Source organism: Coenobita brevimanus, chromosome 41 (genome assembly GCF_032717465.1).
Source record: "Coenobita brevimanus isolate Jiangsu-jjx chromosome 41, ASM3271746v2, whole genome shotgun sequence".
In the NCBI taxonomy this organism is placed as follows: Eukaryota; Metazoa; Arthropoda; class Malacostraca; order Decapoda; family Coenobitidae; genus Coenobita; species Coenobita brevimanus.
In genome coordinates this window covers 18,036,350-18,064,158 of record NC_136994.1, presented here as the reverse complement: position 1 = coordinate 18,064,158, position 27,809 = coordinate 18,036,350, and the positions used below count along the sequence as shown (strand labels likewise).

Below are 27,809 nucleotides of genomic sequence, written 5' to 3'. Positions count from 1 at the left end.
ACCTCTCAAATACCACAAAAACGCCACTGATCTAGCCACATCAACAATTTCTCCATTCATTCAAGTCACATGCACTCACTCACACTCCTAACCCTTTCCATGTGATGATGTGATTTTAACTACATTCTTGAGACCACCAGATGATTTTCCTCAACTTAGGAAACCAAGCTTGAGAGGCCAGATATGTGTATAGCCTTCATTAAGTCTTCTACAGGAATATATTGAAGTGAAGGGGTTTCGTATAGTGTACAGTACAACCTATCAAATCCAACAGTCCAACTGCCAAACACATCATCTTTCCATAATATTTTCTGCAAATGACTGGGTATCAACTGCCCACGCACATGCATATTCGACCCCCCACCCTTCCATCCCCAGAAAAATACTTAATTAGATAAACTATACACAGTACTTTTCTGGTGTTAATAGTACAGTAAGCTACTTATGACAAACATATTCTTTCACTGGTTATAATTCTACATTCTAAAATTTTCCTTTTCCATAAAGCCTTCAGATCGAAGCTCTTTGAATCTGTGAGTTTGTACTGTACAGCACTGAGATTTTGAACAGCAGGGTTACATAGAGCCTTAAATAACGCTTTCGGAGATTCCTCCTAAGGTGAGTAAAATAATTTGGTGGTACCTAAAAGTATTAATAAAAAAAATAAAAAAAAAAAAGTGATGTCGTCCTGTTTACCTGCAAATCGAATTAAAACCTTTTTTTGTGGGGAGCTTTTTTTTTCTCCCTCTTTTTCCTCCCACTTCTTTCCCTTTATTTTTTTTTTTGTCCCTCATTTTTTTTCTTTTTTTGCCTCTTCAATAGGGACTGTAGTAGAATCTCCGACCCCTGAAATGACAAAGCTGATGAAATCTCCACTGTCTCAGAGGGCAGCATGGAAAGGAATATTATTATTATTTTTTTATCTTTTTTTTTTCATTGACTGTAGAGAGACTGGTAGAACTGAAGGAAAGCAGAGGGGAAATAAAACCAGTAAGGAGTACTGTAGGAAGGAAGGAAAAAATGAGACGAAGAATTATACCAACAAAAGGAAATTGTGTTTATAGAAGACTACCCATACTACCCAGCAAGTTTGTGGTTAAGCAAGTTTTGGTGTAACCACAACACCATGAACAACCAGCGATAGCCCGAGGAGTATGTGTTGGGGGGGGGGGTTGTAAGGACAATTTTGACCAACTTGATCCACTTAGTGTTATGGTTTGACCAGCTAAACAGGCATCGTATAAAGTACATGATTCGACAGTTGTAATCAAGTAAAAAATTTTCAATACTTGTACTTGGGATTTTCAAAACTAAAACACTTGTACAGTACTCAAGTAGTCACCTGAACTTGTACCCAAGCCTGAATTATTGCTGACAAGAAAATAGACATTATTTAACTGTCATTAAACTAATTAACCCATTCAGCATTAGGAGAAACACAGTGAGGTGGTTTGGCCATGTGGAGAGGATGGAGAGTGAGAGACTGACAAGGAGAGTGTGTGAGGTGGAGGGGGGGGGAGAAGGAGGGGGAGGCCAAGGATGAGATGGAGGGATGGAGTGGAGAGGCATATGAGAGAGGGGTGTGAGCTGGGAGAAGGGCAATGAAATGGCAGGGGACTGTGCAACATGGAGGCAATTTGTTTGTGGCCAACCCTTATGGGATTAAGGCATCTGCCGATAGATGACATCTGAAGTTAATTTGACCAGACCAGTAGCAGGAGTGCTCTCTCTCTCTCTCTCTAAACTAATGTAAAAAAAATATTTTGTCCTCACGGAGACCTCTCCTTTTATGGGGGTTGCGGGGGATCCACTCTTTTTTTTTACTAACTCAGAAACAAATAGGGGGGTACCTGGTCAGGCCATCCCTGTGAATAACGTTCCATGGAAACTTGTCACAGCAGGGGCTGTGCTCCCTCCCCAGTATCCCTATGGTGCTTCTGACCTAACTGGATCTGCCTATGCACATACAAGTTTTATTTCCTGATCTTGTGAGGTCAGGGATCAGGGGATGTCCCTTCCTCGAACACCCACGTGCCATTCCTGTGGTGCCTATAATCTAACTTGAGCCAGTACACACACGCAAACAAAATTCCATTCTAGGAGAATATCTTGAAAACTAGAATATTTTTTTTGCAGGTCAGGGGCTTTGCACACTACCCTGAACCCCAAAGGACAGTATTGTGGGGGAGTACCAGGTGACTACTTTTGTGTTTGTCTATTACCTATGCAAAATTTTCCTTTTTATCTTGAAAACAGGATAATTTTAGGTGAGGCATTAGGGGACACTGAACCTTCCATACAGAGCTCAAGGCCTTCCTCCAAGGCATATATACAGTATATACACCCGTGTAAATATTCAAAATTGTAACTTGAAAATGTGGTTCCGTACAGCAGACATACTCGTCCCGTGAACTCTTATATAAATACAACCTATGATGGGCCAAGTCAGACTAACATTGTTGTATCTTCTCAATAAACACAACTTAGTGGAAATAATTCTTCCATCTGAAGGATTCACAGATCAAACCCAGACACACACAATAAAAGCAAACTGTGCCTGTGCGAGGGAAGGACTAAAAGAAGGAAGGAAAAAAATGCAGCATGAAGTGTTTATTGGACTGAATTACTGTAAGGATGAGAAAAGAAATCAAAACTGTAAGTGTGGCAAGAGTACTGTATGTGAAGGAGAAAAGTTCAAGTGCAGGAAAGGAGTGAAGAGGGGAAAGAAGGAGATTACAAAGTACATGAAATGCTTTAGGATCTAAGGAATGGGAGAAATGAAGGAAGGAAGAAGAAATACAAGGAAAGGAATCACTGTAGGAGTGGAGGATGGAAGGAAGGAAGGAAGGAAAAGAAGGAAGGAAAATAAAAGGGAGGGAAAATAAGAAGGAAGGGTGGGCATGGAGGGAATCAATCAATAAAAACAGGATGAGCAGATGGGAGGGGGGGGGGTGGCGGCTATAAGGGCTAAACTGTTAAAACTGAGGGAGCGCCGAGGTGTGGACAAGCTCCCAGTTTTTCAGGGCAATTTCAAACTCCTGTGATGTTGGTGGAATAAGTCAGATCTTTTGTATCACTCATGACTCCATCCTGTAAAATGGGATGCAGGCTGAGCACATTCAATAATTATGGGTTTATCAAAATTTTGCTTGCTGATGCCACTGCACTAGCTTGTATTAATATGGCCATTATTTACGCAGAAAATGGAGAGAGAGAGAGAGAGAATCGTACTTCCAGTGTCGAGATCAATATCCTAATCTAAGGGTCCTACCCTTGATGGGGCAACAATGGACTGTATGGGAAAAAAAAAAAAAAAAAAAAAAAATCCAGACCTCCTTTCCCACTCTAGGGCAGGGTGAGCAGTAACAGTGTTCAGACAGCCAAAGTCTGCCCAATCCAATTGGCCACAATTTCATTCGCTCACCATTCAAGCCCTCGAAATCCTGACTCCATCAGATAGGCCAGAAACATTCACCACATTTTGTAGTTTTACATAAATGTATCCGACAGAGTCAATCCGAACGCTGTAACGTTAAAAAGGGGTAAAAAATCCCTGATAATGGACTTCTCATTACATTCATCCAGCCAGCTCAATCAGTCCCCTAGTCTCACCGACTTCCAAACCTCTCTTTCTCACACACTCATCCACCACATCACTCCACCTTCTCCTTGGCCTACCTCGCCTCCTCCCTCCTTCAAATTTGCTCAGATATACCTTTCTCACCACTCTATTGTTATCCATTCTCTCCATATGACCATACCATCTCAGTACACTGTCTTCGATTCTGGTGTCCACAGACTTCCTCACTCCACATCTTTCGCGAAACATTATTTCGTATCCTATCCACCCTCTGTACTCCACATACATTCCTCAGCAGTCCCATCTCCACTGCTCTCACTCTTGACTTTTCATTTTCATGCCACACCATAGTCTCACATCCATATGTTAAAGTTGGCACTAACACTCCTCCATGTAAGCCTCGTGCAGCTGCAACACTCAAGAAATTAATGAGGAAAAAACGTACACCATCAACAAGACTGAAGCATTAAAACTCAGGGTCATTTCCAAAGTGCTTTTGTAGATTTTGTAACACATTCTCTTTAGTGATTCGTTCTGCATATTACTCCTTAATAATCTCCTGTTACTAAGCTATTTATATCATTGAAATACTGACATAGTTTGCATCAATAAGAGGATACCCAGTGTTGTTGGCATAACAGTGACTTGGCCTATCACTTTCATGCCATGACACTGACATTTTAAGTGAAAATAATGAATAAAATAGAGACTCTAACTCCTGACATTAACATCTAGTTAAAAATGAGAATTGACCTAAATGATGAGAAACTGAGATCATCACTAGGGAAATAAAAGAACGCCCTGACTCTTCATAGTGGCACATCACAATCTTACTACAGTGAGTATGGATCAAAGCCTGAGTATCTATTTTAAGCCCAAACTAAACTACATGTTGGAGCCTTTATAAACGATATCAACAACACGAATCAGGTTATTAAAGGCTGCACCCTTCACATATGAAACCTGTACTCTAAGAGACGGTTTCTGAACAGACGCTGCCCCTGAAATGATTTACACAGTGGTTTTGTCTGTAATGCCTACTGTAATGCATTTAGGAAAGTCAGCAAGGCTCATTATATTTCCTTCCATGTACCCTCACCACCTTATCTGCAATAGTTTCTTTGACTACCAGTAAGCACTTCAACAGAATTTAAACAATCTTGTGGGTTTCACGGACCTATTCAGACCAATGGCACCCTAACACATCTTCCTTTGTGATTCGTTTCTTGACACAACTGGCTTATATCTTTTTGCAAGTTATTTGTGCAGAGTATGGAAATATTGGAAGGATTTATGTAACAAGAGGATAGTAAGGTGCGATATACAAAATAAATCACAGGAGGAGGTATTAGGGAGCTTCCTCAACCAACAAAAACAGAGACCAAAGAATCCTGATGAACTGACTGGTGGTTTTCCTAGCTTCTCTGACTGGATTCTTTAACTGGATGTTTCCTAGATGCTTTGATTGGTTTTCCTAGATGCTTTGACTGGTTTTCCTAGATGTTTTGACTGGTTTTCCTAGATGTTTTGACTGGTTTTCCTAGATGCTTTGACTGGTTTTCCTAGATGCTTTGACTGGTTTTCCTAGATGCTTTGATTGGTTTTCCTAGATGCTTTGATTGGTTTTCCTAGATGCTTTGATTGGTTTTCCTAGATGCTTTGACTGGTTTTCCTAGATGCTTTGACTGGTTTTCCTAGATGCTTTGACTGGTTTTCTTAGATGCTTTGATTGGTTTTCTTATATGCTTTGATTGGTTTTCTTATATGCTTTGATTGGTTTTCCTAGATGCTTTGATTGGTTTTCTTAGATGCTTTGATTGGTTTTCTTAGATGCTTTGATTGGTTTTCTTATATGCTTTGATTGGTTTTCCTAGATGCTTTGATTGGTTTTCCTAGATGCTTTGATTGGTTTTCTTAGATGCTTTGATTGGTTTTCTTAGATGCTTTGATTGGTTTTCTTAGATGCTTTGATTGGTTTTCTTAGATGCTTTGATTGGTTTTCCTAGATGCTTTGATTGGTTTTCCTAGATGCTTTGACTGGTTTTCCTACCCAGGGCCTAGGGTATAACAGACCGCCACAATCCACGAGACTCCTTACTCCCGTTGTTCTTATATAGGTGGTTCAAACCCCTTCCCAGGAAACTACCATCTTGAGAGGGGTCCTGTTTAGTGGCTCTAGCTATTGCCAATCTGTAGACGAAGTTCGTATTGGGCATGAATATTAGTACAACTGATACGAATATTATTACAATTAATACGAATATTCTTACAACTGATACGAATATTATTACAACTGATACAAATACAGATGGCCCTCCCTGAACGCGGTTTGCTGTAGTGTGATTTTGCTCTAACGGCATGATTTTGCAGAAGGAAATAAACATTCTAACATGGGAACTGTTAGCGTAACGAAGTAACTTGAATCGGGCGGGCTGTGACACAGTGCGAGTCGCGCAGCCTCACGATACTTCACATCATCGCCCGCCAATCACACTTTGCCTTTCTCGCTCTCCCAGCCACCCAACCAATCAGGAGCCCCTTACCTCCCTCCCGCCTCCCGCGTTCCCCACTCCTACCCACACCATCCTCCTCAGCTTGCCTCGTGTTCTCCCTCTCTACCTCATCTCCGGCGACGTGTGTCTGCTCTTCTCCTCACATAAGGTGCAATAAATAAAAAAGTCCTATTAACCTAATGTATTTCGTATAACCATATTAATGCTTTTCGGAGGTTTAAATTGGGGATATAAAAAGAATTTGCACCACAAGAGGGGAAAAAGTGGACTTTGGACAGAGGTGCAGAAAGAAATAGGGGTTTTTAAAAGTCCCTCTAACGCGATATTTGCCTGATGTGAGGTCGGTGCAGAAGCAAATACCCGCGTTAGGGGAGGACCACCTTTATTGTTGTAACTGATACGAATGTTATTACAACTGATATCACTGTAAACCTGCAATCATGTTTCCAGTACTAGTGAATTCTTTTGTAAAAACTGGTGATTTTAGGACTAATGACCAGATTAAATCAGGCTTTACTGATCTACCAGAAGACCCGCCGACATGTCGTAAAAATACCCCCGCTAATACCAATACACCAGTCCTGTATGAGACAGCCCTAGCATGTATTCAATATGGACGGTGGGTGTTAGCGCCGAAGTGGTGACATGTAGAGGTGTATGATATGTAGGAGGACTGCTGGGCCTTGATAGCAGGCTGTGAAGCCTATGCCCAGAGTCGGACACATAAAAAAAAAAAAAAAAAAAATAATAATAATAATAATAATAATAAGTGTCAGTATCAAGTGTTCCTACGTTTTTCACGGGGCAACACTGGATTAGATGATGAATGAAAAAACTTAGTATCAAGAGATGGGTGAGAGAGGGAGGTGTGAGCTGGGAGCAGGGCAATGAAATGGCAGGGACAAGGTGGCATGTGGCGATTTGTTTGTGGTCACCCCTTACGGGATTAAAGCATCTGGCAATAGATAGGTAGATAGATAGGTGGGGCAACATAGGATTGGATAATGGATGGATGGATCAAGAAGAGTTACAAAATTTCATAGCCACTTGGAACACGACCCTGACTGAAACCCTTGACAAAACTTTAAATTAGACACTGCACAGAAGCACACAGAACAAACAAACCAAACCTCATACTGTACACCATTTTGTTACACACACACACACACACATACACACACACATGACTATCACCATGGGCATACTGTTAAAGGCTTTCTTAATCTTGTACTTTCTGCTTCTGTATCTTACTTCACCCAACATGTTATGAGGGAATTAGGGTTCGGGTGAGAAGACTGCATATGCTAGACAGGCAGAGGACAATGGAGGGAAAGGGAGACCAAGGATGCGGTGGACAGATGGGGTGTATTATATGAATAGTGGTTGGGGGGATGACAACCTGATGGCGGAGGGCAAGGCAACATGGTGGGATTTTTACACAATCATCCCCTACAGGATTATGGCGTCTGGTTTGAGATATGGCAAGAGACGACAGTACCAATTAATATTCCTTCATGCACATAATTCCCCTTTCCCTACAATATGATAATGTTGTATATAAATCATGAGAAACAGGGTTAGGATGATGATGATGATGATTAATCCAACCATCATCCAATCCTACATTGCCCCATGAGGAACGTAGGAGACCGGGGCTAGGCAGTTGGTCCTGACATTTAAGATGAGAGTGACCAGCCTCACTCATCCTTGAGTGGCATTACATGAGCAATCAACCCCAACCACCCCTTGGATATAAACCTTCACCGGCTCAATCCGACTGGAGTGCAATAATTACCCACTAAACCACCAGGCGCCATAATTTGGTTATATGGTTACCACCCAGCAAAGTAAATGGTTTCCCGGTGTACAGGAAACCATTTGGCTTGTCACTCAGTGTGGAGTCACCCACAGGCAGAAGGAAGAGGAAAGAATGATGATTAATGTTTTGATATATTCATTTACAAAACATCTTTGTGAATCATGATGCACAAGGTTACATAAAAACTCTTAAACATTTACACACTCAGCATTACTGGTGCTCGTTTTTGTTTTAGAAGGCTCCAACATGCTTGCATGCATTGGCCTTGGTCACCTAATGGTGGCTCTCCATGCTGCTCGATCTCTGGCAGCTTCTCTATTTAGTCCCTTAAACCTGAGGTCACACTCAATGACCTTATCCCAGGTCTTTTTCGGTCTACCTCTCACTACCCTACCACCACCAGTAACACTTCTCACTTTCTGCATCCAATTATCATCCCCCACCCTCTCCACATACCCAAACCATCTCAATCTACCTCTTACCACAACACCAATACACCCCAGTCCCATCCTACCTCTCAACTCTCGTAAACCTAGTCCCCCCAGGCCTTGCCCTCAAGGATGCACCACACATCCACTTAATCACTGCCATTTCTGTACATTTGAGCCTGCAAATATCCTCTTCCTTTACTGCCCAGGACTCACTACCAAACAGCATTACACTCCTAACACATGCTGCATACAAAGATCCCTGAGTATGGAGGGAGAGCCCTCTCAAAGTCAGGAGAGGCAACAGCTTCTGAACTTCTTCTAACCACTCCTCACTCCAACCACAGAGCTAGCTCCAGCCCCACCTCCAGCACATAACATGTCTCCCAAATAACAAAACTCTTCCACACACTCAAGAGATTCGCCAGCAAATTCAATCCTTTCATGTCAGGTATGACAAGTGTAATGCTGAAATGGCTTTAAAATATCAATCCTTCTCTTTTACCGACATCATATGTACAGGCGCTCCTCTAAACATGTAGGATTACTTTTTCTATGCAAGAGATGAAACAAGAGGCTGAAAACAGTTATAAGCAAAAACAAACACTCATTTCTGACTCAAAACCATTTTTCACCCCTTCATGTTAAGGATGGACTGTACTGTATTACCTACTTTATTTTGGTTAATTTAGGAGACATGCATCTGGCTGACCAGGCTGTGTGCAAGTATGAGGTAGCTAATTCATCAGCAATGAGAAAAAACAACTTCAGATGTGTACCATATGCTCATCACAGGAATATGATGAATTACAGATTGTATGAAAACAAATATACGAACATATCAGGTAAAATATTGACAATACAAATGTACTGTAACAACAGTACAGTACCTGTACCTGCTTTTGGATCTTTTAAATACATTTTTGTTGCAACTCTGATAACTTAAAAATTTTTTGTTTACCAATCCTTTCTCCAAAATTTGACGTTATATACTGTAACATGTTAGCAATTCTTTTTTTTTCTACACAGCATTTACAAGCGTAATGTTTGACTCCTGGAAGTGAAGAAGACACAATGCACACAACAGTCTGCCATACAGGAAACCTAAATGGGGAGGTAGGAGCTGAAATGCTCTCATGTTCCTACTGATGTAGGAATTCTGTGACCCAACTGCCATCACTGTGTTGCACGTGGCCTCATTAACTCCTACACCACAGGAGAAAGGCGGCTGCGGCCCACGGGGTATTATATGTATGGACTTAGGCATCTTCCTGTTCTACTTGTGTGCCCACAGAAATTTAAGAATAGTGATGCTGTGCACTAACAACAGCACACTTTCTACGACAAATTGCTGTTCGGTGCTTCATATCATATTAAAGGCACAGCAAAACATGTATCACCTTCATCCTAACCCTACTTTCCACCAACATATGGGTTGGGTAGGACCGAGAAACAGGAAAAGGAAAAATAAGCAGGGGAATTATCTAGTGTCCACAGAATTTTCTATACATTCATCGATTCGTCATTTAAGCTTCCTACAAGACCAGCAAGTTATGTCAGAAAAGGTGTAGCATTAAATAATAAATAAACCTGCCACACAAACACAGTACTTCAAATCAGGGAAGGAGGAAGCAGGAGTTAAGAAGTGAGGGGAAATTTAGATTTGAAAAAGGGTACAGGTGACGTGGAAAGAAATTTGGGGTACAAGAAGGGTATTGGGATATAAAAGTTATGTCCACAGACAGTCTAAATTAATAAAAATGGACCCCCTCCCCAAATAACAAAGCTTATATTCAGGACAGGAGGCTATTAAAAAAAAAAAAAAAAAAAAAAAAAAAAAGATGGAAGACAATATAAGAAAGAAAACGTAGGTCTGCAAGTTAGAAAACCGAGACGATTAAAAACCAAATGCAAGGATGGAGGAAAATATCAGGAGGAAAAAAGGAAGAAGGATGCGTAACACGAAAACTTGTAAGAAGGACAGAGGATGACCAGAAGGAAGCAAGAGTGAAGAAAAGAAAATTAGAGTATGTAAGCTAAGAGGATGGATAAGAACACAGTGTCTCTGTATAAGGAAACAAAACTGTGTAGAGAAATTTAAATGGAAAATAAGAGCAGCGACAAAAGCATGGTATTCACTATGGAAACTAATGAGCTTTGCGGAACGAAAGGGAAATTTGTGTGGAAGAAAAGGAAGGCAGGGATGGGAATGAATGCTGAGAGAAAATAAAACCAGTGTAGAAGACAGGGATAAAAACAGCACTCAAGAAAGAAAATTAAGAGCAGAGAAAGAGGACAAGACTAAAACCAAGGAGGAAAATTTGAGTAGAAAATAAAAAGGACAGGGCTGAAAAACATGTCTCCATAGCGGAAACAAAAGAGCGTTGAGTGACTGGGGCCGAGGGTACCCACCTTGATGGCCGTCTGATGGGCCGGTATCCGGAGTAGAAACGGCCACGTCCTCGTCCCAGTCTCATGCCGCGAGGGGGTCGGTTGCTGGTTGAGATGCCGGGCTTGTTGGTCCGTTTTGGCATTACCTGCAAAATGATCGGGGTACTGGATATGCCTCCCTCTCTCTCATTCGTTTTGTTTTGTCTATAAAGGCTCCACCAAGCTTGCATGTGTTGGTCTTGGTGGCCTAATGGTGGCTCTCTATGCTGCTAGATCTCTGGCAGCCTCCCTATTCAGTCCATTATCCCTGAGGCCACACTCTTTGACCCTGTCTAAAGTCTTCCTCAGTCTGCCTCTCACAACCTTACCCTCAATGTTCACACTCATCTGCACCCAACTGTCATCCTCCATCCTCTCAACATGCCCATCACATTACAATATTTCATGCAGTAAGTTCCAACACAGTAGGTGGCAGGGAAGTGATGCAAATTTTTCACTATGATGGAATACATCGTTTATTTTTCCCTGACAAAACTAGGCCACTATAATAACTAAAATACCATCACAGTTTGATAAGCCTTAGTTATAATGTTGAAATGAGTCTCCAAGGTTAGCTGTCAAATCAGCCCTCCAATCTGACTAAGCTACACTTGGCATCAACTGAGCTTAAAGGGAATTGTAATCTTTGTTAAGTAAAAATCTATCTATTTATTGCCAGATGCCTTAATCCCGTAAAGGGTGGCCGCAAACAAATCGCCTCCATGTTGCCCTGTCCCCTGCCATTTCACTGCCCTACTCCCAGTTCACACCCCCCTCTCTCATATACCTCTCCACTCCATCCCTCCATCTCATCCTTGGCCTCCCTCTTCTCCCCTCCTCAACCTCACTCACATACACTCTCCTCATTCGTCTCTTGCTATTGTGTGCTATTTCTATTTTACTAGGTGTTCTTTCTCCACCTTCTACTACTGTATCTATATTCCCTTCACTTTTTTCCTGCACCAACCTTAAGCTGGCGTCCTCTGAATAGTGACTCATCCAGTGCCATGGCCATCTGCACCGAGTCTTTCTCCGAGAACTCGATGTATGCAAATCCCTTGGGATGTCCATCGTACTTGTTGCAGAGGATCGTGACACGGTTGACGGCCCCACAGCCATGGAAATGTTGCTCTAGCTCTTCTGCCGTTGCTCCATAGTCAACCTGGGTGGTAGGGTTAGGTGGAGGAAGGATAGGGTTAGGTGGAGAAGGGACAGGGTTGGGTAGGATTGGACATGGCAGAGTATGTGAAAGTGGAGGACAAGATAAATTACAGTAAGGATATGCAGGTATTTTAAGTTGAAACAGGTGTTAAAAGAGTGTCCAAACTCATGGAAAAGGATGACAAGGTAGGGAAGGGTGGTAAGGGGATGGAGAAGTAAAATGTTGGTGAGGACAGGCAAAGAAGGATGGAAGTAGGATGGATGTGACAGAGTAGCGGGGAAACATGGCAGGAAAGGAAGGGTAGGCCAGGGTAGAAGAGGGAGGGGAAGAGTATGAATGGGCCCCATTAGTTTGTTTCCAGTACAGTACAGAATACACTATATTAAGGCAACTGAAGTATCAACCAAACATCAACTTACTCTAACAAACACTACACCATATTTTTAACACCTAACAATAATCATATTACTGAAAATATTCAAAGGAGATGTGGCCTTCAGGGAGAAGATTACTCATCACTGCGGAGCGATGGCGGGCACGGATGACTGTAGCCATCCTCCTCCATCTTATTGCTTTCATCACTAGTCACATCTCGCACACACCTCACTTTACACCAGCAAATATAATATTTAATTTTTGCTCCTGCTACTGCAGGATGATGATTCTGGATGAGTCCCAATACAGTGAAAGGCTTCAAAACTTTATCCACAGACACCTATCTCATAGTGAACAGGTTAAAACTCTTCATCCAAGAGACTCCCCACTGTAATGTTCTTAATACCTACAGTATCTCCAAACTGCCACTGGTCCTGACCCTGAGAGGCACTCAAACCTTTACACCACAGGCTAATTATGCAATGTATTTTCAGGATAAATATAACACCCCCCAAGAAGTGCATTTAAGAAGGAAATGCCTTGGAGAAAACCCCCTAATTTGATCAGAAAATGTCATAGAACACACTGGAAAAAAAATATGGAGCCATGGTGAGCCAAAGTTAAAAATACCCAGTACTTTAATATGCTACCGGTACTATACATCTATCTATCTATTGCCAGACGCCTTAATCCTGTAAGGAGTGGCCATAAACAAATTACCTCCATGTCACCCTGTCCCTTGCCATTTCACTGCCCTGCTCCCAGCTCACATCCCCCTCTCTCATATACCTCTCCACTCCATCCCTCCATCTCATCCTTGGCTTCCCCCTCCTCTCCCCTCCCTCCACTTCACTTACATACACTCTCCTCATCAGTCTCTCACCCTCCATCCGCTCCACATGGCTATCGGTACTACTACAGCATAAGATCAAAGATGACTCACATTTCCCACATAAATAGAGCGTGCGTCAACTTCCATCTTCTCCTCCAGGGACATGTTCAGTGGCGATGTTGCCCCGGCAGCACCAGGGGGCGACCCGATGCTCATCTGTTTGTCAACCTCGCTCTGAATCTGTCGGATCTTCTCAGCCTCCTCCTCCATCTCCCTCACACGTGCTGTTGATGCAGAAAATACATGCTGCACTCTCCAGTCCCCAGCCCTGTCTTCTATCTGTCTAAGGTGAGCTAATTCAGCCTAATCTAAGCATACCTGCTTTATCCTAACCTAACTGAAATGCACAGTCCATGTGATACAGTACTGGGCCAAGCTTGGATCGTCTATGAGCTAAATAATCTTCCTTCCTTATTTACAACTATAATCATAACTTACAGTGATATCTCAAGATCCCTCCAATTCAAAAAACAGTATAAAATAATAATAATAATAATAATAATAACAATAACCTATCTATCTATTACCAGACACCTTAATCCCGTAAGGGGTGGCCACAAACAAATCGCCTCCATGTCACCCTGTCCCCGCCATTTCAATGCCCTGCTCCCAGCTCACATCCCCTTCTCTCATATACCTCTTCACTCCATCCCTCCATCTCATCCTTGGCCTTCCCCTAACCAGGCCTTTGGGCTAAAAATTCATGTTTACCGAAAGTTTTCCCCTAATATACTTTGCTTTAAAAAAATTATAAAAAAAACTCTCCATCGCCCAAACAAGGAGTCAGCGTGTGGCACCTTTGATACCTTTGATGGCCTCCAGCTCTGTTTCAATGGACTGGTCTGTGTCGTTGAGTTGGTGGTCGTCCTCGCCCCCACCGGCAAAGCTCTCCTCCCCTCCTTCCCCTCCCTCCACACCCTCCTCATACTGCAGCTCCTCCTGGTCCATCTTCGAATTCTGAATGCGAAAAATTGAGCAACATTTGGACACTTTGGGAAAATGGCTTAATGGAGGGCTAGAGTCAGGGTGGGATGGGTCAGGTTAGGCTTGATGATGATGATATTGCAATTTTGGACAGTCGGGCCCATCAGTCAATTGCCATAAGTTAGGCCGAAAGAGTCAGGGTATATTATAGCCTATTTGATTGATCTGAGATGTATGGGACAAGTAGGACGTGTCTGTTTCGCAGCTGCTGATTGGTCACCAATTATGTCACTGAAGTAAATGCAGGCATGTATTGTAGTGCAACATGTGGACATAGGTGCACACCAGAGGTGGATGTTATAGTGCAACATGCAGACATAGGTGTACACCATGGGTGGATGCAGTGCAACATGCGGACGTGGGTGTATGCAGTGCAACATGCGGATGTGGGTGTATGCAGTGCAACATGCGGACGTGGGTGGATAATTTGCTTCAAACATCACTCATCGTTTTATAAAACTTTATAATCAAGTTTTATTTTCTTTAATAACAGTAAACTTTTAATGCTAATTTTGACCTCTTTAGCTTCAGAAATTATTCCATATTTAATCAGGCTGCTTGTACTGAAGGCAATTAAAAAAATAAATAAATATATGGGTCTGGTTAGTACATGGATGGGTAACCGCCTGGGAACACCAGATGCTGTTGGCATCCCTACGTGTCAAGTGGGGTTGGTGGAGGATTAGTGCCCCTCCCTGTAAAACAATTAACTCTCAGCCCTTGGCCACCCCGTTTAGGATACATGGCGTCTGGCAATGAATGAATGAAAAAATAAGAAGAGGTGTAGATTTAAATCATCGGCGGCCAATCAGCAGCCGCAATTCAAACACACCCTACTTGCCCCATACATCTCAGCTGCACAAGTCAATCAAACAGGGTATAGTTAGGCTTGGTCTAATGTTAGTTTGGTCTGGTTAGTAAGAACATGCCATACAGAAAACCTTGGCTATCAGAAACTTTACTTGATTTGATGGTATGATTTTGGAATTATACCAACTAAAAGATACTGAAATTATTAATATATTTCTCTACTGTAAATATCAGTTACAAATGCACTTTTTAACACAGTACCGGTATATACTTAGTAAATAATGACGGAAGGGGCTGTCCAGCTCCTAGCTCTAAGAGATTTTGCATCAATATTAAATTCTGATTTGTTCAATTTACATGCAGTAAATGATAGAATATAAGAATATAAGAAAAGAAGATAACTGCAGTAGGCTGGTTGGCCCTTACTAGGCAGCTCCCAGAAGAGTAACTGAACTACTAGAATGAGATAAGGATAGGAACTGGAGCTCACCTCACCTTAATTACTAAATATGTTAAAAAAAGCATTTGTTATTCTGCTTATATAGACAAAATGCTTAGAATTGTTCATTTTTAATTATGAGAATATTACTTCAGTGTCCGTTAGTTGTGCATACAATAGCCTACTTCCAAAATTTTACCTGTTTGTCTAGGTTTGCAAGAATGTTTGAAGTTTGGTTAGTTCTGCACTACTCTTCCCGTGATAAACATAACTGGCAGACTACCTGACTTAATTCATCATTACCACACCTAACCTCACCCACTGGGGAGGCGATATATCATTAATTCCGGGGCTAATTTTCCACCCTCAGTCTGCACAGGTTTTTGGCTCTTGGAAAGGAATACTGCTAACCGGTTTATTCCCAATACTAGGCCAGTAACAACAGGCACTTCTCGATACCTTCTTCGCGGACGTTTTTGGCAAATTAGCCACACAACTGGAGGCTGATTAAACCCACCACACACGTGACGACGACAGCAGCTGGGGACGCCGTAAACATTGCCCGTGGAGGAACCGACATCAGAAAACTCGAATTTGAGGCATGATTTTTACAATTTCACCGGTTATATCATCCTTACCAAAATACTACACTACTGACCAACCCCTCTTTTAAATCCAAATACCATGTAACGTCCTTATCTACCTGAAAATACACTTAATAAGGATAATTTGCTACAGGATCACAAGAGCCGAAAGCGCGTTCAAATTTTCCTGGCTCATCAAATTCCTCACGACAAAAATACTTCACCAATTACGCAGATACATGTGAAAATGGGTCTACGGATAATATATGTGCTTTATTGTTAAGTTATTTTTAGGAAAATGTATAAACTCTTACTTTCTGAGGTCGGATCTTGCCGATACGAAGTGATATATTCCTTTGCTTAGTCCTCTCTTTTCTCTCCCTCTCTCGTCGTGTTTACTTTGGATACATTTGATAATATCGATTTCTTTTTGAAATTGTGTACAACGAGTAATTCTCTTTGCATTTACTTCATTTTATCTCTAAACACGTACAAGAATTAAAAGTATTACCTATATCCAAAATGGCTTACGTTAGTGTCTTAAATTTCTACCAAATGCGATTTAAAGTTTTCTTCCACCTCGTTCTTGTTGTTGTTGATTTTTCCTCTTAAATCCGAGGAAATTAGTAAAAGACGATAATACAACGAATTAATGGGTGATATAGAATATATTGGGGCTTGCTCCAATAATCTCACATGACGCCAGAAAGAGCGGATTGTAAATGTAAATACCCTTGAACATGGACTCAGCTCGGTAAACAGACGAGTTAATGGCGGTTCATCCCACGTTCTCATTTCCTTTCTATTTACATACCTATTCTCAATTTCTCTTCGCCTCATGATTCATCCTTCGTCTTTTTGTTTTTAATGCCCATTTTCGCTCATTTTTCCATATTCTACAGGAATATATCGACTTGTTCGATTATTGTACGTTTTTCTCATGGAGATCCCTTGTCTATTGTTATCTCCATCTTGGCTCGCATTCCTCCCTTTCCACACCCTCTTCCTGTTCTCTCTCTTCTCCATTCTTCAGTTCCTTTAATTTTCTATTCCCTCCTGCTCATTCTTCCATCATTTCATCCACTATTTATTTCTTTCCTCAACCTAACTCTTCCCTCCATCATTACCCGTCCTCTCTTTGTTTATCCCTTTTCTTTCATCTGCTCTCTCTTCCCTCTTCTTGTTTATCTTTCCTCTCCCGTTCCCTCCATTTCCTCTTCCACCCGTTTTGCATCCTTCTCTTTCCCGCCTTTCTCGTATCTCGTTTTCTTTCAGTCACACCTTACGTTACTCTCGTCTCCCATTCTGTCCCTCCTCTCCTTCTCCCTGGCTACCTCCCCCCTCCGCGCTCCTTCCACCCTATCATCTTATCAACTTCTCCCCCTATCCTCCTTCCATTTCTCTTTCCCTTGTGTTTCTCCCTCCATCTGCCACCTTTCCATTACTCTGTCTTCCTCCCTTCCCTCTCCCTCTCTCCTCCCTACCTTCTTTCACCCCCTCCTCTCTCTATCGTATCCCTCCCCCTTCCCTTCATTTGTCTCTCCCTATCCCCCCTCTCCTTACCTGTTCCCTCCCCCCCGCATCCGTCCCGCAGAGCATAGTTCTTATTCATAAAAGGTCTTAAAGTTTCTGTAAGCAAATGTCCATAACAGTCTGTATATTACTATAAATCCTTCTGTTTTGCCGTATTTTTCACTGTAATAATCGCTCTAGCAAGCATGTATTCTTTTTAATAGATGTTTAAGTAAGATGAAAGTATAACATGGGATCTTACGCACGATTTAACTCAAGAACGTTTGTGAATATATTTCCCATACCTCCCATCTTGTATGTTCTAGTTCGTTCCTTTAACTTTAGCTCAGGCTGTAATCCAATTTATTATTTCAGCCATACCCAAAATATCTCGGTCATCACTGCCAATATTTCCTCCATTTCCATAAGATGTACCTAAATTTAGTTTGACTATCAATGGCGCAATTTACATCCGTAGAAAAGTTGAAATGATTTGAAAAGAACGTTTCCTTGAACTCGTTGACTTATGGCTACATCCGGTGATGCCATCTTCACAACAAAATTATTATTTTAACTTTTCAGCCATGACTATCGAACATCTCTCCTTATCCTTCCTTACAGTTCGTGTATATTGAATGAGTGATATGTGACTATGTGAATGACGAATGAAAATTATACTCATCAGCAGACATCTCAGTACTCATTAATTTTAATTACTCATCTATATAATTAAGTTTGAGTGAATTATATTCAGTAGTATGTTAAACAAGTTAGATGAATTGGAATTAGAGGTGAAGTATTACATTAATCATAATTTTAACAAGAGGAAATGCTATCAACCATGTCACCACTAAAATATTGGCCGCTTGTTATTTTAGCGGCCGGGCTGATTGTTGCTCCCCCAGTCTTTTTTTATTTTTGCATCTTATCTCCCCAGACCCCTTATCATCATCAGTAAGATAAGACCACCAAGCCATTTGAAGAGGGTGAGGCGTGTTCGATATGAATGTGACTCAAACGTTATATCAACCAGTATTTCTCCTGTTAGACTGGGATGGTTATTATTTATACAAACTTTGCCAGATCGTATTTTACCTATTTTGCAATTTTCCCTCCTCGCGTTTGTGGATGCGTCACTATTTTATCGATTCGTTGACTAATGGAACACTTCAGATTTCTACCTCGTAATCAGTTTTAACAGTAATTCGTGCCTGATAAGCTATCACTATAATCATGCCTCTCTGGTTTTCAGTACCTAGTCGTTAGATCATATTCCTAAGTAATTATATGCTTTCATACGCAAAATGCTGGTTAAATTTCAATATCATGGCATTAAGTATATGGTATAAATAAGGCTACGTATCAGAATCAAAATTAACCTTCAATCAACAAATAATTATACTAACCTTCATTATACTCAAATCCGTGCTTTCAGATTCATTTTAAAAGTTTTACAAATTCAGAACTATAATTAGGGTTAAATTATACCAGTGAGTGTCATTTTACAGGGTTTATTGATAGAAAATATAAAACTAAATGGTTGGAAAGAAATGGTTTTAAGTACGTGTCCTAAATGCGTCACAAAAGTAGGTCTACAGTAGTCAAAAGTTCGTTTACTAGAAAAGAGGAATTACCAACCCCTTCCCTTCGAGTACGTATTATTTTTTACTTTTCACCTGACGATTTTAATCAGTTTTGGAGACCTCTAGTAATGAAGGGGTTAATGAGGGTTATTTCTCCCCCACCCCCTCGTTAGCAGTCTCTCAAGCTCTTAAAATCGTCAAGCAGTAACTTGAAAATGCGTGCTCGGAGTGAAGAGGGTCGTTTAGCTACGCATATTTATAGATATTACGCAAACCTTATTAGAGGAAAAAGTATATGATTTCAGCTTTGGTTTGGTTTGTGAAATATCCATGTGGCGTAGCTAAACTATAAAAAAAAAAATGGTCAGAAGTTCGCTATCCAAAAAATCTATCTCACATGATAAATAAGTACTTAAACACTACCAAGAGCTAAAATGTACAATAAGAAGCCGACGCCATATAAAAATAGTTTGTACACGTTTTATCAACATTGTCTTTTCCATTTTTTTTTTTTTTTTGTCATTTTTTGTGGACAAAACTGGAAAACACCAACACTAAATTTAGTCACAATTTTCCCTGCTAAATTCAAAATTGTTCGTCCATTAACTTAAAGTCAGTTCTTCTTCACCGTCATTTTCGTCAGTTTATTCGTCTTCTATTCGTCCTCTTGTTCTATCTTATTTTCTATCGTCTTCAGTTTTCTAGTTATTATTACACCATCTTCGTCCTTTCTCGTTCTTTCAGATTATCCTTTTCACTTTTAACACTTCTTACAACTGCATATTCCTGCAGTCTCATCTTCCAACACTTCCTCTTGTTTCCTCTTTTTCACCCTTTCCTCTTCTCCAGCTTGATCCATTCGTCCTCTTCGTCGTTCACCTCTTCCTTCTCCGGCATCTTCTAATCTTCCTCCTCCTCCTCCTCTTCTTCTTCCTCTTCCTCCTCCTCTTCGTCTTCACCTCCAACTCCATTTTCCTCATCGTCATCTCCTGTAGCATCCACCGGGTGACCATTGCTGGCCTTTATCTTCTTCAAGGCGCCGCCAGACCGATAGATGGTCATTTCTCTATCATATCTGGCACGATCTTCTTCAGCAAGTTTTTCATATTTCATTTTCTCTGCGTCGCTCAGCTCTCCCCACTGCCTTCCCAGCTCCTTCGCCACTTCGCCAACGCTGAAGTCGGGATTGGCGGCGCGAACTTTGTTCCTCTCGTCATTCGCGTAGTAAAAAAACGCGGAAAGGGCGCGCTTGGGCTTGTTTGGGTCCTTCGGCGCCCTGCTTCCACGCCCACGCCGCCCGCGACGCCCACCAACCACAGGGGAGAAGGTCCGCATCTCAGCATCGTATCTGTCCTTGTCCCTCTCTGCCATGTCGTGGAATTTCTTCTTCTCCGCCTCCGACATGGTCTTCCAGCGATCTGAACACTGGCGGGAGAACTCGGCGAACTGCACGTTCTCATCTGGGTGGAGTTTTTTGTGCTCCGTGCGACAGGTTTGCACGAAAAATGCATACGCCGTCATCCTCCCACGAGGCTTATCCAGGGCCACAGCCTGGCCTCGAGGTCGTCCACGCGGCATGCTTATTGGCACTCACGAGGCGGGATGTGGGACGATGGCGGCCGGGGAACGACACACCCTCCCCCTGTCACGTCTGACCAGCTAGTGACGCTTTACGACCGTTACTGCGCGCCGGGCCACGCTAACCTCCCTGGGCCCTCCCCCTTGCTCCATCTCAGCCAATCATAGCCCAGCTTTTCACACCCTTCTGCTCTAGCTGCATTCTGATTGGTCAAGAATTCAGCGGAAGTGACGTGCCGGCCGCCATTTCTCCGCTTTGTACTGAAGTTCGCGGGAAAATGCCGTGTTTTCATTGGTCCCAGACGCACGCACCGCCAACGTAGGGAGGCCAAGAGGCTTATGTTTTACACCTCCACTTGGTTTTCGGCCTTATGACAGAGCTCATTATGGGTTTATTACGCAAGAAATGTAGGAAATGCCCCACGTACTTTAAATATATGAGAGCAAAAGGCGCAAGAGTCTCTATGGGAGAGTAATGTCGCCTCTAAGCCCCCGCCTACTGGTTCTATAGTTGCTTGGGCCACAAACACTTCTTGCATACCTGTAGGGGCTCCATCTGGCTCCTTTAGTGTCTCTGTAAAATCAGACGTGGCTCAGTCATTATAATCCACCTCGGTCTGATCGAAAAGCTACAATCTGTCATTATTTTTAACTATTCACTCTCAAGTACATCATTAACATGCCTAAATGATACGCCATCTTTTTTTCATTATACGTAAATGTGAGACCCTTTAGATTATCTTATTTATTCGAATCCTCGCTCGGGAAGTCGGAATTAACCAGATACGTCAGCCGCCCACTGATTCCTGACTTTAACTTTGAACCGGCTCCTACAATGCCCTTTTCATTATCTCCCAAGCCATCGCCAACAAAAAGGGTATTTTTAACTTATCTCTGACGTGGGGATGGCGAAAATAAAAGCCCGGATCGCAAGGGAGGGACGATAATAAAAGAAATGTGTCTCATCGCGCGAGATCAATCGAACATATTTTGCAAGAAGCCCGCCAAGCAGAGTTGCCAAATCCAAAGTCATAAGTGTCGCTAAAGTTCCTCAAAAATCGCTAAAAATCCCACTATCTTCACAAGTCTTAAGGAAATCACAAGGAAAAAGTGCAAAAATATAACGAGCATCGCTACTACGTTGCGAAAACATTTATAATATCGCTGAATATCTTGTGGCTAGACGTTAACAATTATCTTAACACAGAAGTGATTGTAACAAATTAGCGAGAAATACGCTGACTTAGCAACCCTACCACCAAGTCGCTATTGTCGAGATGCCGGTTAGCGCTTTTCCAGGTGGAGGCTTTTATCTCCTCGCAAACAGCCCTTTAAATTCCCTCCGTTGCATAATCCCCACTTGCCACCGCTGGATAGCACAAAAAACTACCCATCTAAACAATTTGGAGGAAATTTTTCGCATCAGTAAAGGTGTGGGACGATTATGGCGGTGTCTGATATCAAGCCGTCCGGGAGACATTAAAAAAATTACATTACACCCGGGCATACCATCATTTACGCACATTTCTCAGGATATTTCGTATTTGCCGCGGGTCTCCGGAAAGCGTATAGCATCCCAGGTAGGAAATACGAAGAGCCGAGGGAGATGAGTTTGAAAATGCGAGTGTTGGGGAATAACGAATCTCGAGCGACATATTTACCTATCTTTTGCTTGTTTCATTTCTACGACTCACTTCTCGGCTGAATAAATTAATGATGCTACCTGGAACGGAATACTAGAGCTGTTCCGACGATGAGAGGGTTAAAGGGGACTGAAAAACGAACTGTATTTGAATTTGAAGCATATTTCATTCTTTGCAGCCAGAAAAATACCCCCAAAACATCTTCTATATATCCATCCTTCATCGATCCATTTCCCTACGCTTGTTTCGATCCGGGCTTATAAAAGAAATAAAATCAGTATGCTGGATATGGATTATTATTATTATTATTATTATTAAAGTTGGAGGAATACTTGAAAATGCAGATCCAGGTAGAGAACGCCTTCCTCCCCACCAAAAAAAAAATTAATTGGTTGACTTTGAGTTTGCGACCTGTTTCAATTCGTGTCTTGGAGAAAAAACAGAAAATTACGTGTGTGTGTGTGTGTGTGTGTGTGTGTGTGTGTGTGTTTTAGGTCCCATATTTTATCAACCTATCGTAAGAGGAAAAAAAAAATCGGGCTTCGAAACTATTATCGTATGGACAATTATTTACTGTGTAGGCTAGATTGGAGGGCTAATTTGACTAGTAACCAAGGAGATTCATACCTGATAATGATTCATAATTACATGCAGGAATGGCCCACTTCTGTCAGATGAAAATAGCCTCCCCCCTCTCTCTCTCTCTCTCTCTCTCTCTCTCTCTCCCGTAACAACTTCCTTTGCGATTTATTTTTGGATATGACTGGTTATTATCCCTTTGTATGTTATTGATGCAGAGTATGGCGATAGTGGAAGGATTTCTGTAGCACCGAAGAGGACAGTAAGGTGTAAAAAGCAAAATAAATCGCAAAGGAAAAGGTGCTATGGGAGCATCCTTAACCGCCATAGTCTCACCTACGCCAAAATTTGCACGTAACAAAATCTCCATAGCGACTTAATGTAAAAAGCCAATTCGTTTTTTTTTTTTTCATATTTTTTCGTCTGGTTTGGTAGATAAAAAAAACTTAAGTAATATTTAAACTAAAGAAGATTTGTAAATATGGAGAGTCGAGCGGAGAACACAAGAAATATTGATTTAACTCCACGAGCTCTCGCAAGGTAGCACTGAGAGAGAGAGAGAGAGAGAGAGAGAGAGAGAGAGAGAGGAGGGGGATGGGATGGGGTGAGATAAATGAGAGGGTTAGGAAAGTGAGAGAGAGAGAGAGAGAGAGAGAGAGAGAGAGAGAGGGAATGGGATGGGGTGAGATAAATCAAAGGGAGTTAGGAAAGGTGAGTGAGGGAGGGAGAGAGAGAGAGGGAGGGAAGGAAAGAGAGAAGTGAGAGAGGGGAGAAGGGAGGAGAGAGGGGGAAGGGAGAGGGAGGGAGGAAAGAGAGAGGGGAGAAGGGAGGAAGGAGATACAGTAGGAGGGAGTGATGGGGAGGAGGGAGGGGGGGAGGGCAGAGAGAGAAATGAGAGAGGGGGGGAGGAAGGAGTAGACAGAGTAGGGAGAGGGGAGGAAAGAGAGAGAGAAATGAGAGAGGGGGGGTGAAGGGAGGAGGGAGAGATAGGTGGAGGGAGGGGGGAGAGGAAGAATGGGGGATAGGGAGGAAAGTTCTGTAGTAACGTGCAATATACGTCCTTATAGCATCGCATCATAGTAGCGAAAATGCCAAATCCAGCTGTAGTTGTTTTTAGTAAGGAGGGAGGGAGGGAGGAAGAGGAGGGAGGGAGGGAAGGAAGCAGCTTTTTTGCAGTGTTTCATGCCCTATGCTTCTCCGTTTCAGTTTGGGTTTGCGTTTCATAATCAAGTTTCTCGTACCGAAATCGGGGAAGTATGAAACGCTACGAAACGACGCGGAGTGAACGGGATGAATTATGCTTAGACGATGCGTAGTGCCAGATGGTAATGATTCACAGTATTGTTGCCATATCATTGAAACGCACCGGATTGCAACATTAGGACGGAAATCTTAAACTGTCACCTAACCAACCACTGCAACTTCAAATTCAAACGTTCAAATCCCATCACAAGCGTTTGATTAAGACGGGACATAGTTAAGATTTGAAATTATAGTTTAAAATAAGCGTGCAGATTTACGACAAAGCGGTAATAATTATGGCAACAGTGATGAGAAGAGGTTTTGTGAATACCACCTAGGGCTACTGCCGGTTACATAATGATCTATGAGGCTTCTTTGCTTTCCTGCAATCCCGGATCTTATTCTCGTATCTTCCGACCCTCTGCGTTCGTTATAACCATATTCAGACGCTGTGTGTTTCCTTTCGTAACTAAATCTTATGTAAATCGCAAGAAAGAAGCCATTTTTTGCAGACACTTGTAAAAATATAGACTTAAGTTGGTTATTGCTATTCGTAAGTACAAAATTTTTTATTCAAGGCCGTAGACGATTTAAATAATTCAATAAAACGAACTCTTCCTAAATCGTAGTATTCCTTATTTCAGCATTCGCTAAAGTTAAGCTTTGCTAATTATAACGATATGCATGTCTCACGTTGCATTGTTCTCTCTCTCTCTCTCTCTCTCTCTCTCAACCTCTTTTCTTCCCCTTATCGCTCATTCCTTAACTTGCATTTCCGTCACCTCTTACCCCCTTCTCTCTCTCTCTCTCTCTCTCTCTCTCTCTCTCAACTTCTTTTCTTCCCCTTATCGCTCATTCCTTAACTTGCATTTCCGTCACCTCTTACCCCCTTCTCTCTCTCTCTCTCTCTCTCTCTCTCTCTCTCTCTCTCTCCAACTTCCTTTTCTTTCCCTCTCTTTATTCCTTAACTCCCCTCTAACTTCCTACCAGCAATATATAATTTTCCCTCTCTCTCTCTCTCTCAAACTTCTGTAATTAGAGAGTAAGTCCAATTAATGTTAATGCTGGACCGCCTAGTAAGAATCACAAGGTCTGTATATCTATGTAACTATCTATCTGTTTACCTATCTACCAATCTGTCTATCTAACAGTCTATCTATCACTCTTGCTATCTGTTGTCCATTTACCAACCTGCCTATTTCTCTCTCCCTCTCTCTCTCTCTCTCTACGCATACATACGTTCATACATACACGTACATACTCAAAAGACGCACATGCAGTACATACATACGCACATAATAACCGTTATTTCTCAGCTGATCTTAAATTTCATGGATAGGTATTCTCTCTCTCTCTCTCTCTCTCTCTCTCTCTCTCTCTCTAACGTTTCTCTGTTTTTTCTCTCCCTTTCTCCCCCTCTTACTCTCTCTACTTCCTTTCCTTCCCTCCTTCCCCTTCCTTCCTTCCCTCCGTCTTTTCTTCTCCCCTCCCTCCCTCCCTCCTTTTCATTCATTCAATACTCTCTCTCTCTCTCTCTCTCTCTAATCTTTTTTCCATATAATTTTAAGTATGTATAACACTGCTTTCCAATATTCCACCTATCTATCTGTCATCCGATCTACCTGTCTATCTATTCATTTATCTATCTGTCTATCACCATCCATCTGTCTATTATTTTATCAAAAACTTTCCTCTCCCTCATCTACCTCCCTCCTAAACTAATTTCTCTCTTTCCATGTCTGTCTGTCTGTCTGTGTCCCTGTCTGTCTGTCGGTCTGTCTGTGTTTGGTTCTGTCTGTGTCTGTCTGTCTGTCTGTCTGTCTGTCTCTCTCTCTCTCTCTCTCTCTCTCTCTCTCTAACCAAAAAATAGAAAAATTGTCTTTTGGTTGGTTGACGAAGCGACCGAACCGCCTAAGAAAACGTTATTTGGCCTTTTAAATTTTTGGCGCGAAACGTGAGAGAGAGAGAGAGAGAGAGAGAGAGAGAGAGAGAGAGAGAGAGAGAGAGATGGGGATGTAGGATAGGATGGACAGGAAGTAAGGACGGAAGGAAGGATGAATAGAAGGAAGTATGGAAAGAAGGAAGGAAAGGAAGGACGGAAGGAAAGAAGGATGGAAGGAAGGAAAGGATGGAAGGAAGGAAAGAAGGATGGAAGGAAAGAAGGATGGAAGGAAGGAAGTGGAAGAAAAAAAGGATGTAAATAAAGGAGGCAGGAAGAATGAGACGTGATGAGAAGGAAGGAGAAAGAGATAGGAAGGGAGGGGGACGAAGGAGGAAATAAGAAGAAAGTGGGAAGGAGGAAGGAAGGAAGAGAAGGAAGGAAGGAGGGAAGGCTCAAGAATCCGTTAAGAATTTGAGGGACTAGTTTGAATTAGAAAGGACTGAATGGAGAGAGAGAGAGAGAGAGAGAGAGAGAGAGAGAGAGGGAGGGGAGGGGACAGCGTTGGAAGGTAAAGAACGATAAGGAAGGAAAGTAAGAAGGAAGGAAGGAAGATAAGAAGGATGGAAGGAAGCAAGCAAGCAAAGTAAGAAGGAAGGAAGGAAGGTAAGAAGGAAGGAAGGAAGAAGGAATGAAAGGAGAGGGAAGAAAAATTACGTCAAAAACTAGAGAATAACGAGAGAGAGAGAGAGAGAGAGAGAGAGAGAGAGTAGAGAGTAGCAAGCTGCGGTTCTTAATAATGAAGACTCACTTGATGGCAACATTCACACCATTTGATAGTACACACACACACGCACGCACAAACTCGCACGCACACACACTCGCACATACACACACGCATACTTATACATACAAACGAACAGACACGTTAGCTTACGCCTCACATACACGTACGCTCACACACACACACACACACAAAATTGGAGAGCCACACAAATAAGAGAGAGAGAGAGAGAGAGAGAGAGAGATAACGTTCACCCTTTCCTTTAAAATTTCCCTTATCGCCTTATATAATGGAGGTGCTTCTCACTTTTTCCTGCCAGGCTTATTCGGAGGGTTAGGTGGGTGGGGGAGAGCCAGATAGACAGACTGATAGATACACGTCATACCTCTCTCTCTCTCTCTCTCTCTCCTAAGCGTTATCTATTGTTTCTATCTATTCCTTCCTCTATGTCTCTGTGTATGTCTGTTCGTCTGTATCTATCCATCTATCCCTCTGTCTATCTATCCAACCATCTATATCTGTCCATCTATCTATCTATCTGTACATCCGTCTATCTATCTGTCTATCCGTTTATATCTATCTATATATCCATCTATTTATGTCTATCTATCCATCTATCTACATTCATTCATCTATCTATCTGTCTATCTATCTATCTATCCATCTATATGTCTATCCATCTACCTACATCTATATCTATCAGCCTTAATAATTACATAATAGTTTATTCTAAGGGATTTTGTAGTTGAGAGAGAGAGAGAGAGACGGAACATCAAGATGTAGTGAAGAATGTGGGAATTCTCTCTCTCTCTCTCTCTCTCTCTAGGTAGGCTGGATGATGGGTTCATGGGTAGGCAGGATGACAGGTATGTATAGGTAAGTACGTGTGTAGGTAGGTAGGTAGGTAGGTAAGCAGGTAGGTTGGTATATAGGCAGGTAGGTAAGCAGGTAGGTTGGTATGTAGGTATGTAGGCAAGCAGACAGGTAGGTAGG

General features: G+C 42.0%; 1 protein-coding gene and 1 pseudogene across 1 annotated transcript; both read right to left on the bottom strand.

Moving 5' to 3' along the window:
- Nucleotides 1-609: 609 nt before the first annotated feature.
- On the bottom strand, nt 610-14,147 carry LOC145397502 (polyadenylate-binding protein 2-B-like). The gene is made up of 5 exons (XM_080270568.1): nt 14,006-14,147; nt 13,251-13,423; nt 11,738-11,932; nt 10,753-10,877; nt 610-846 (listed from the first exon to the last, which is right to left on the bottom strand). The coding sequence occupies exons 1-5, from the start codon at nt 14,145-14,147 to the stop codon at nt 816-818; spliced, it is 666 nt and encodes a 221-aa protein (XP_080126694.1). The 3' UTR covers nt 610-815.
- A 4,935-nt stretch (nt 14,148-19,082) lies between these two features.
- LOC145397442 (high mobility group protein DSP1 pseudogene) lies at nt 19,083-20,748 on the bottom strand (annotated as a pseudogene).
- Between the last annotated feature and the right edge of the window lie 7,061 nt (nt 20,749-27,809).

What these genes read in the sequence shown, in the direction of transcription:
- LOC145397502 (XM_080270568.1), bottom strand. Translation starts at nt 14,147, where the DNA reads ATGGACCAGGAGGAGCTGCAGTATGAGGAGGGTGTGGAGGGAGGGGAA. An exon ending in AGAGCTGGAGGCCATCAAAG is followed by an intron (nt 13,424 to 14,005) that starts GTATCAAAGGTG and finishes CTGCATCAACAG; the next exon opens with CACGTGTGAGGGAGATGGAG. An exon ending in TCAGAGGACGCCAGCTTAAG is followed by an intron (nt 10,878 to 11,737) that starts GTTGGTGCAGGA and finishes ATCATTTTGCAG; the next exon opens with GTAATGCCAAAACGGACCAA.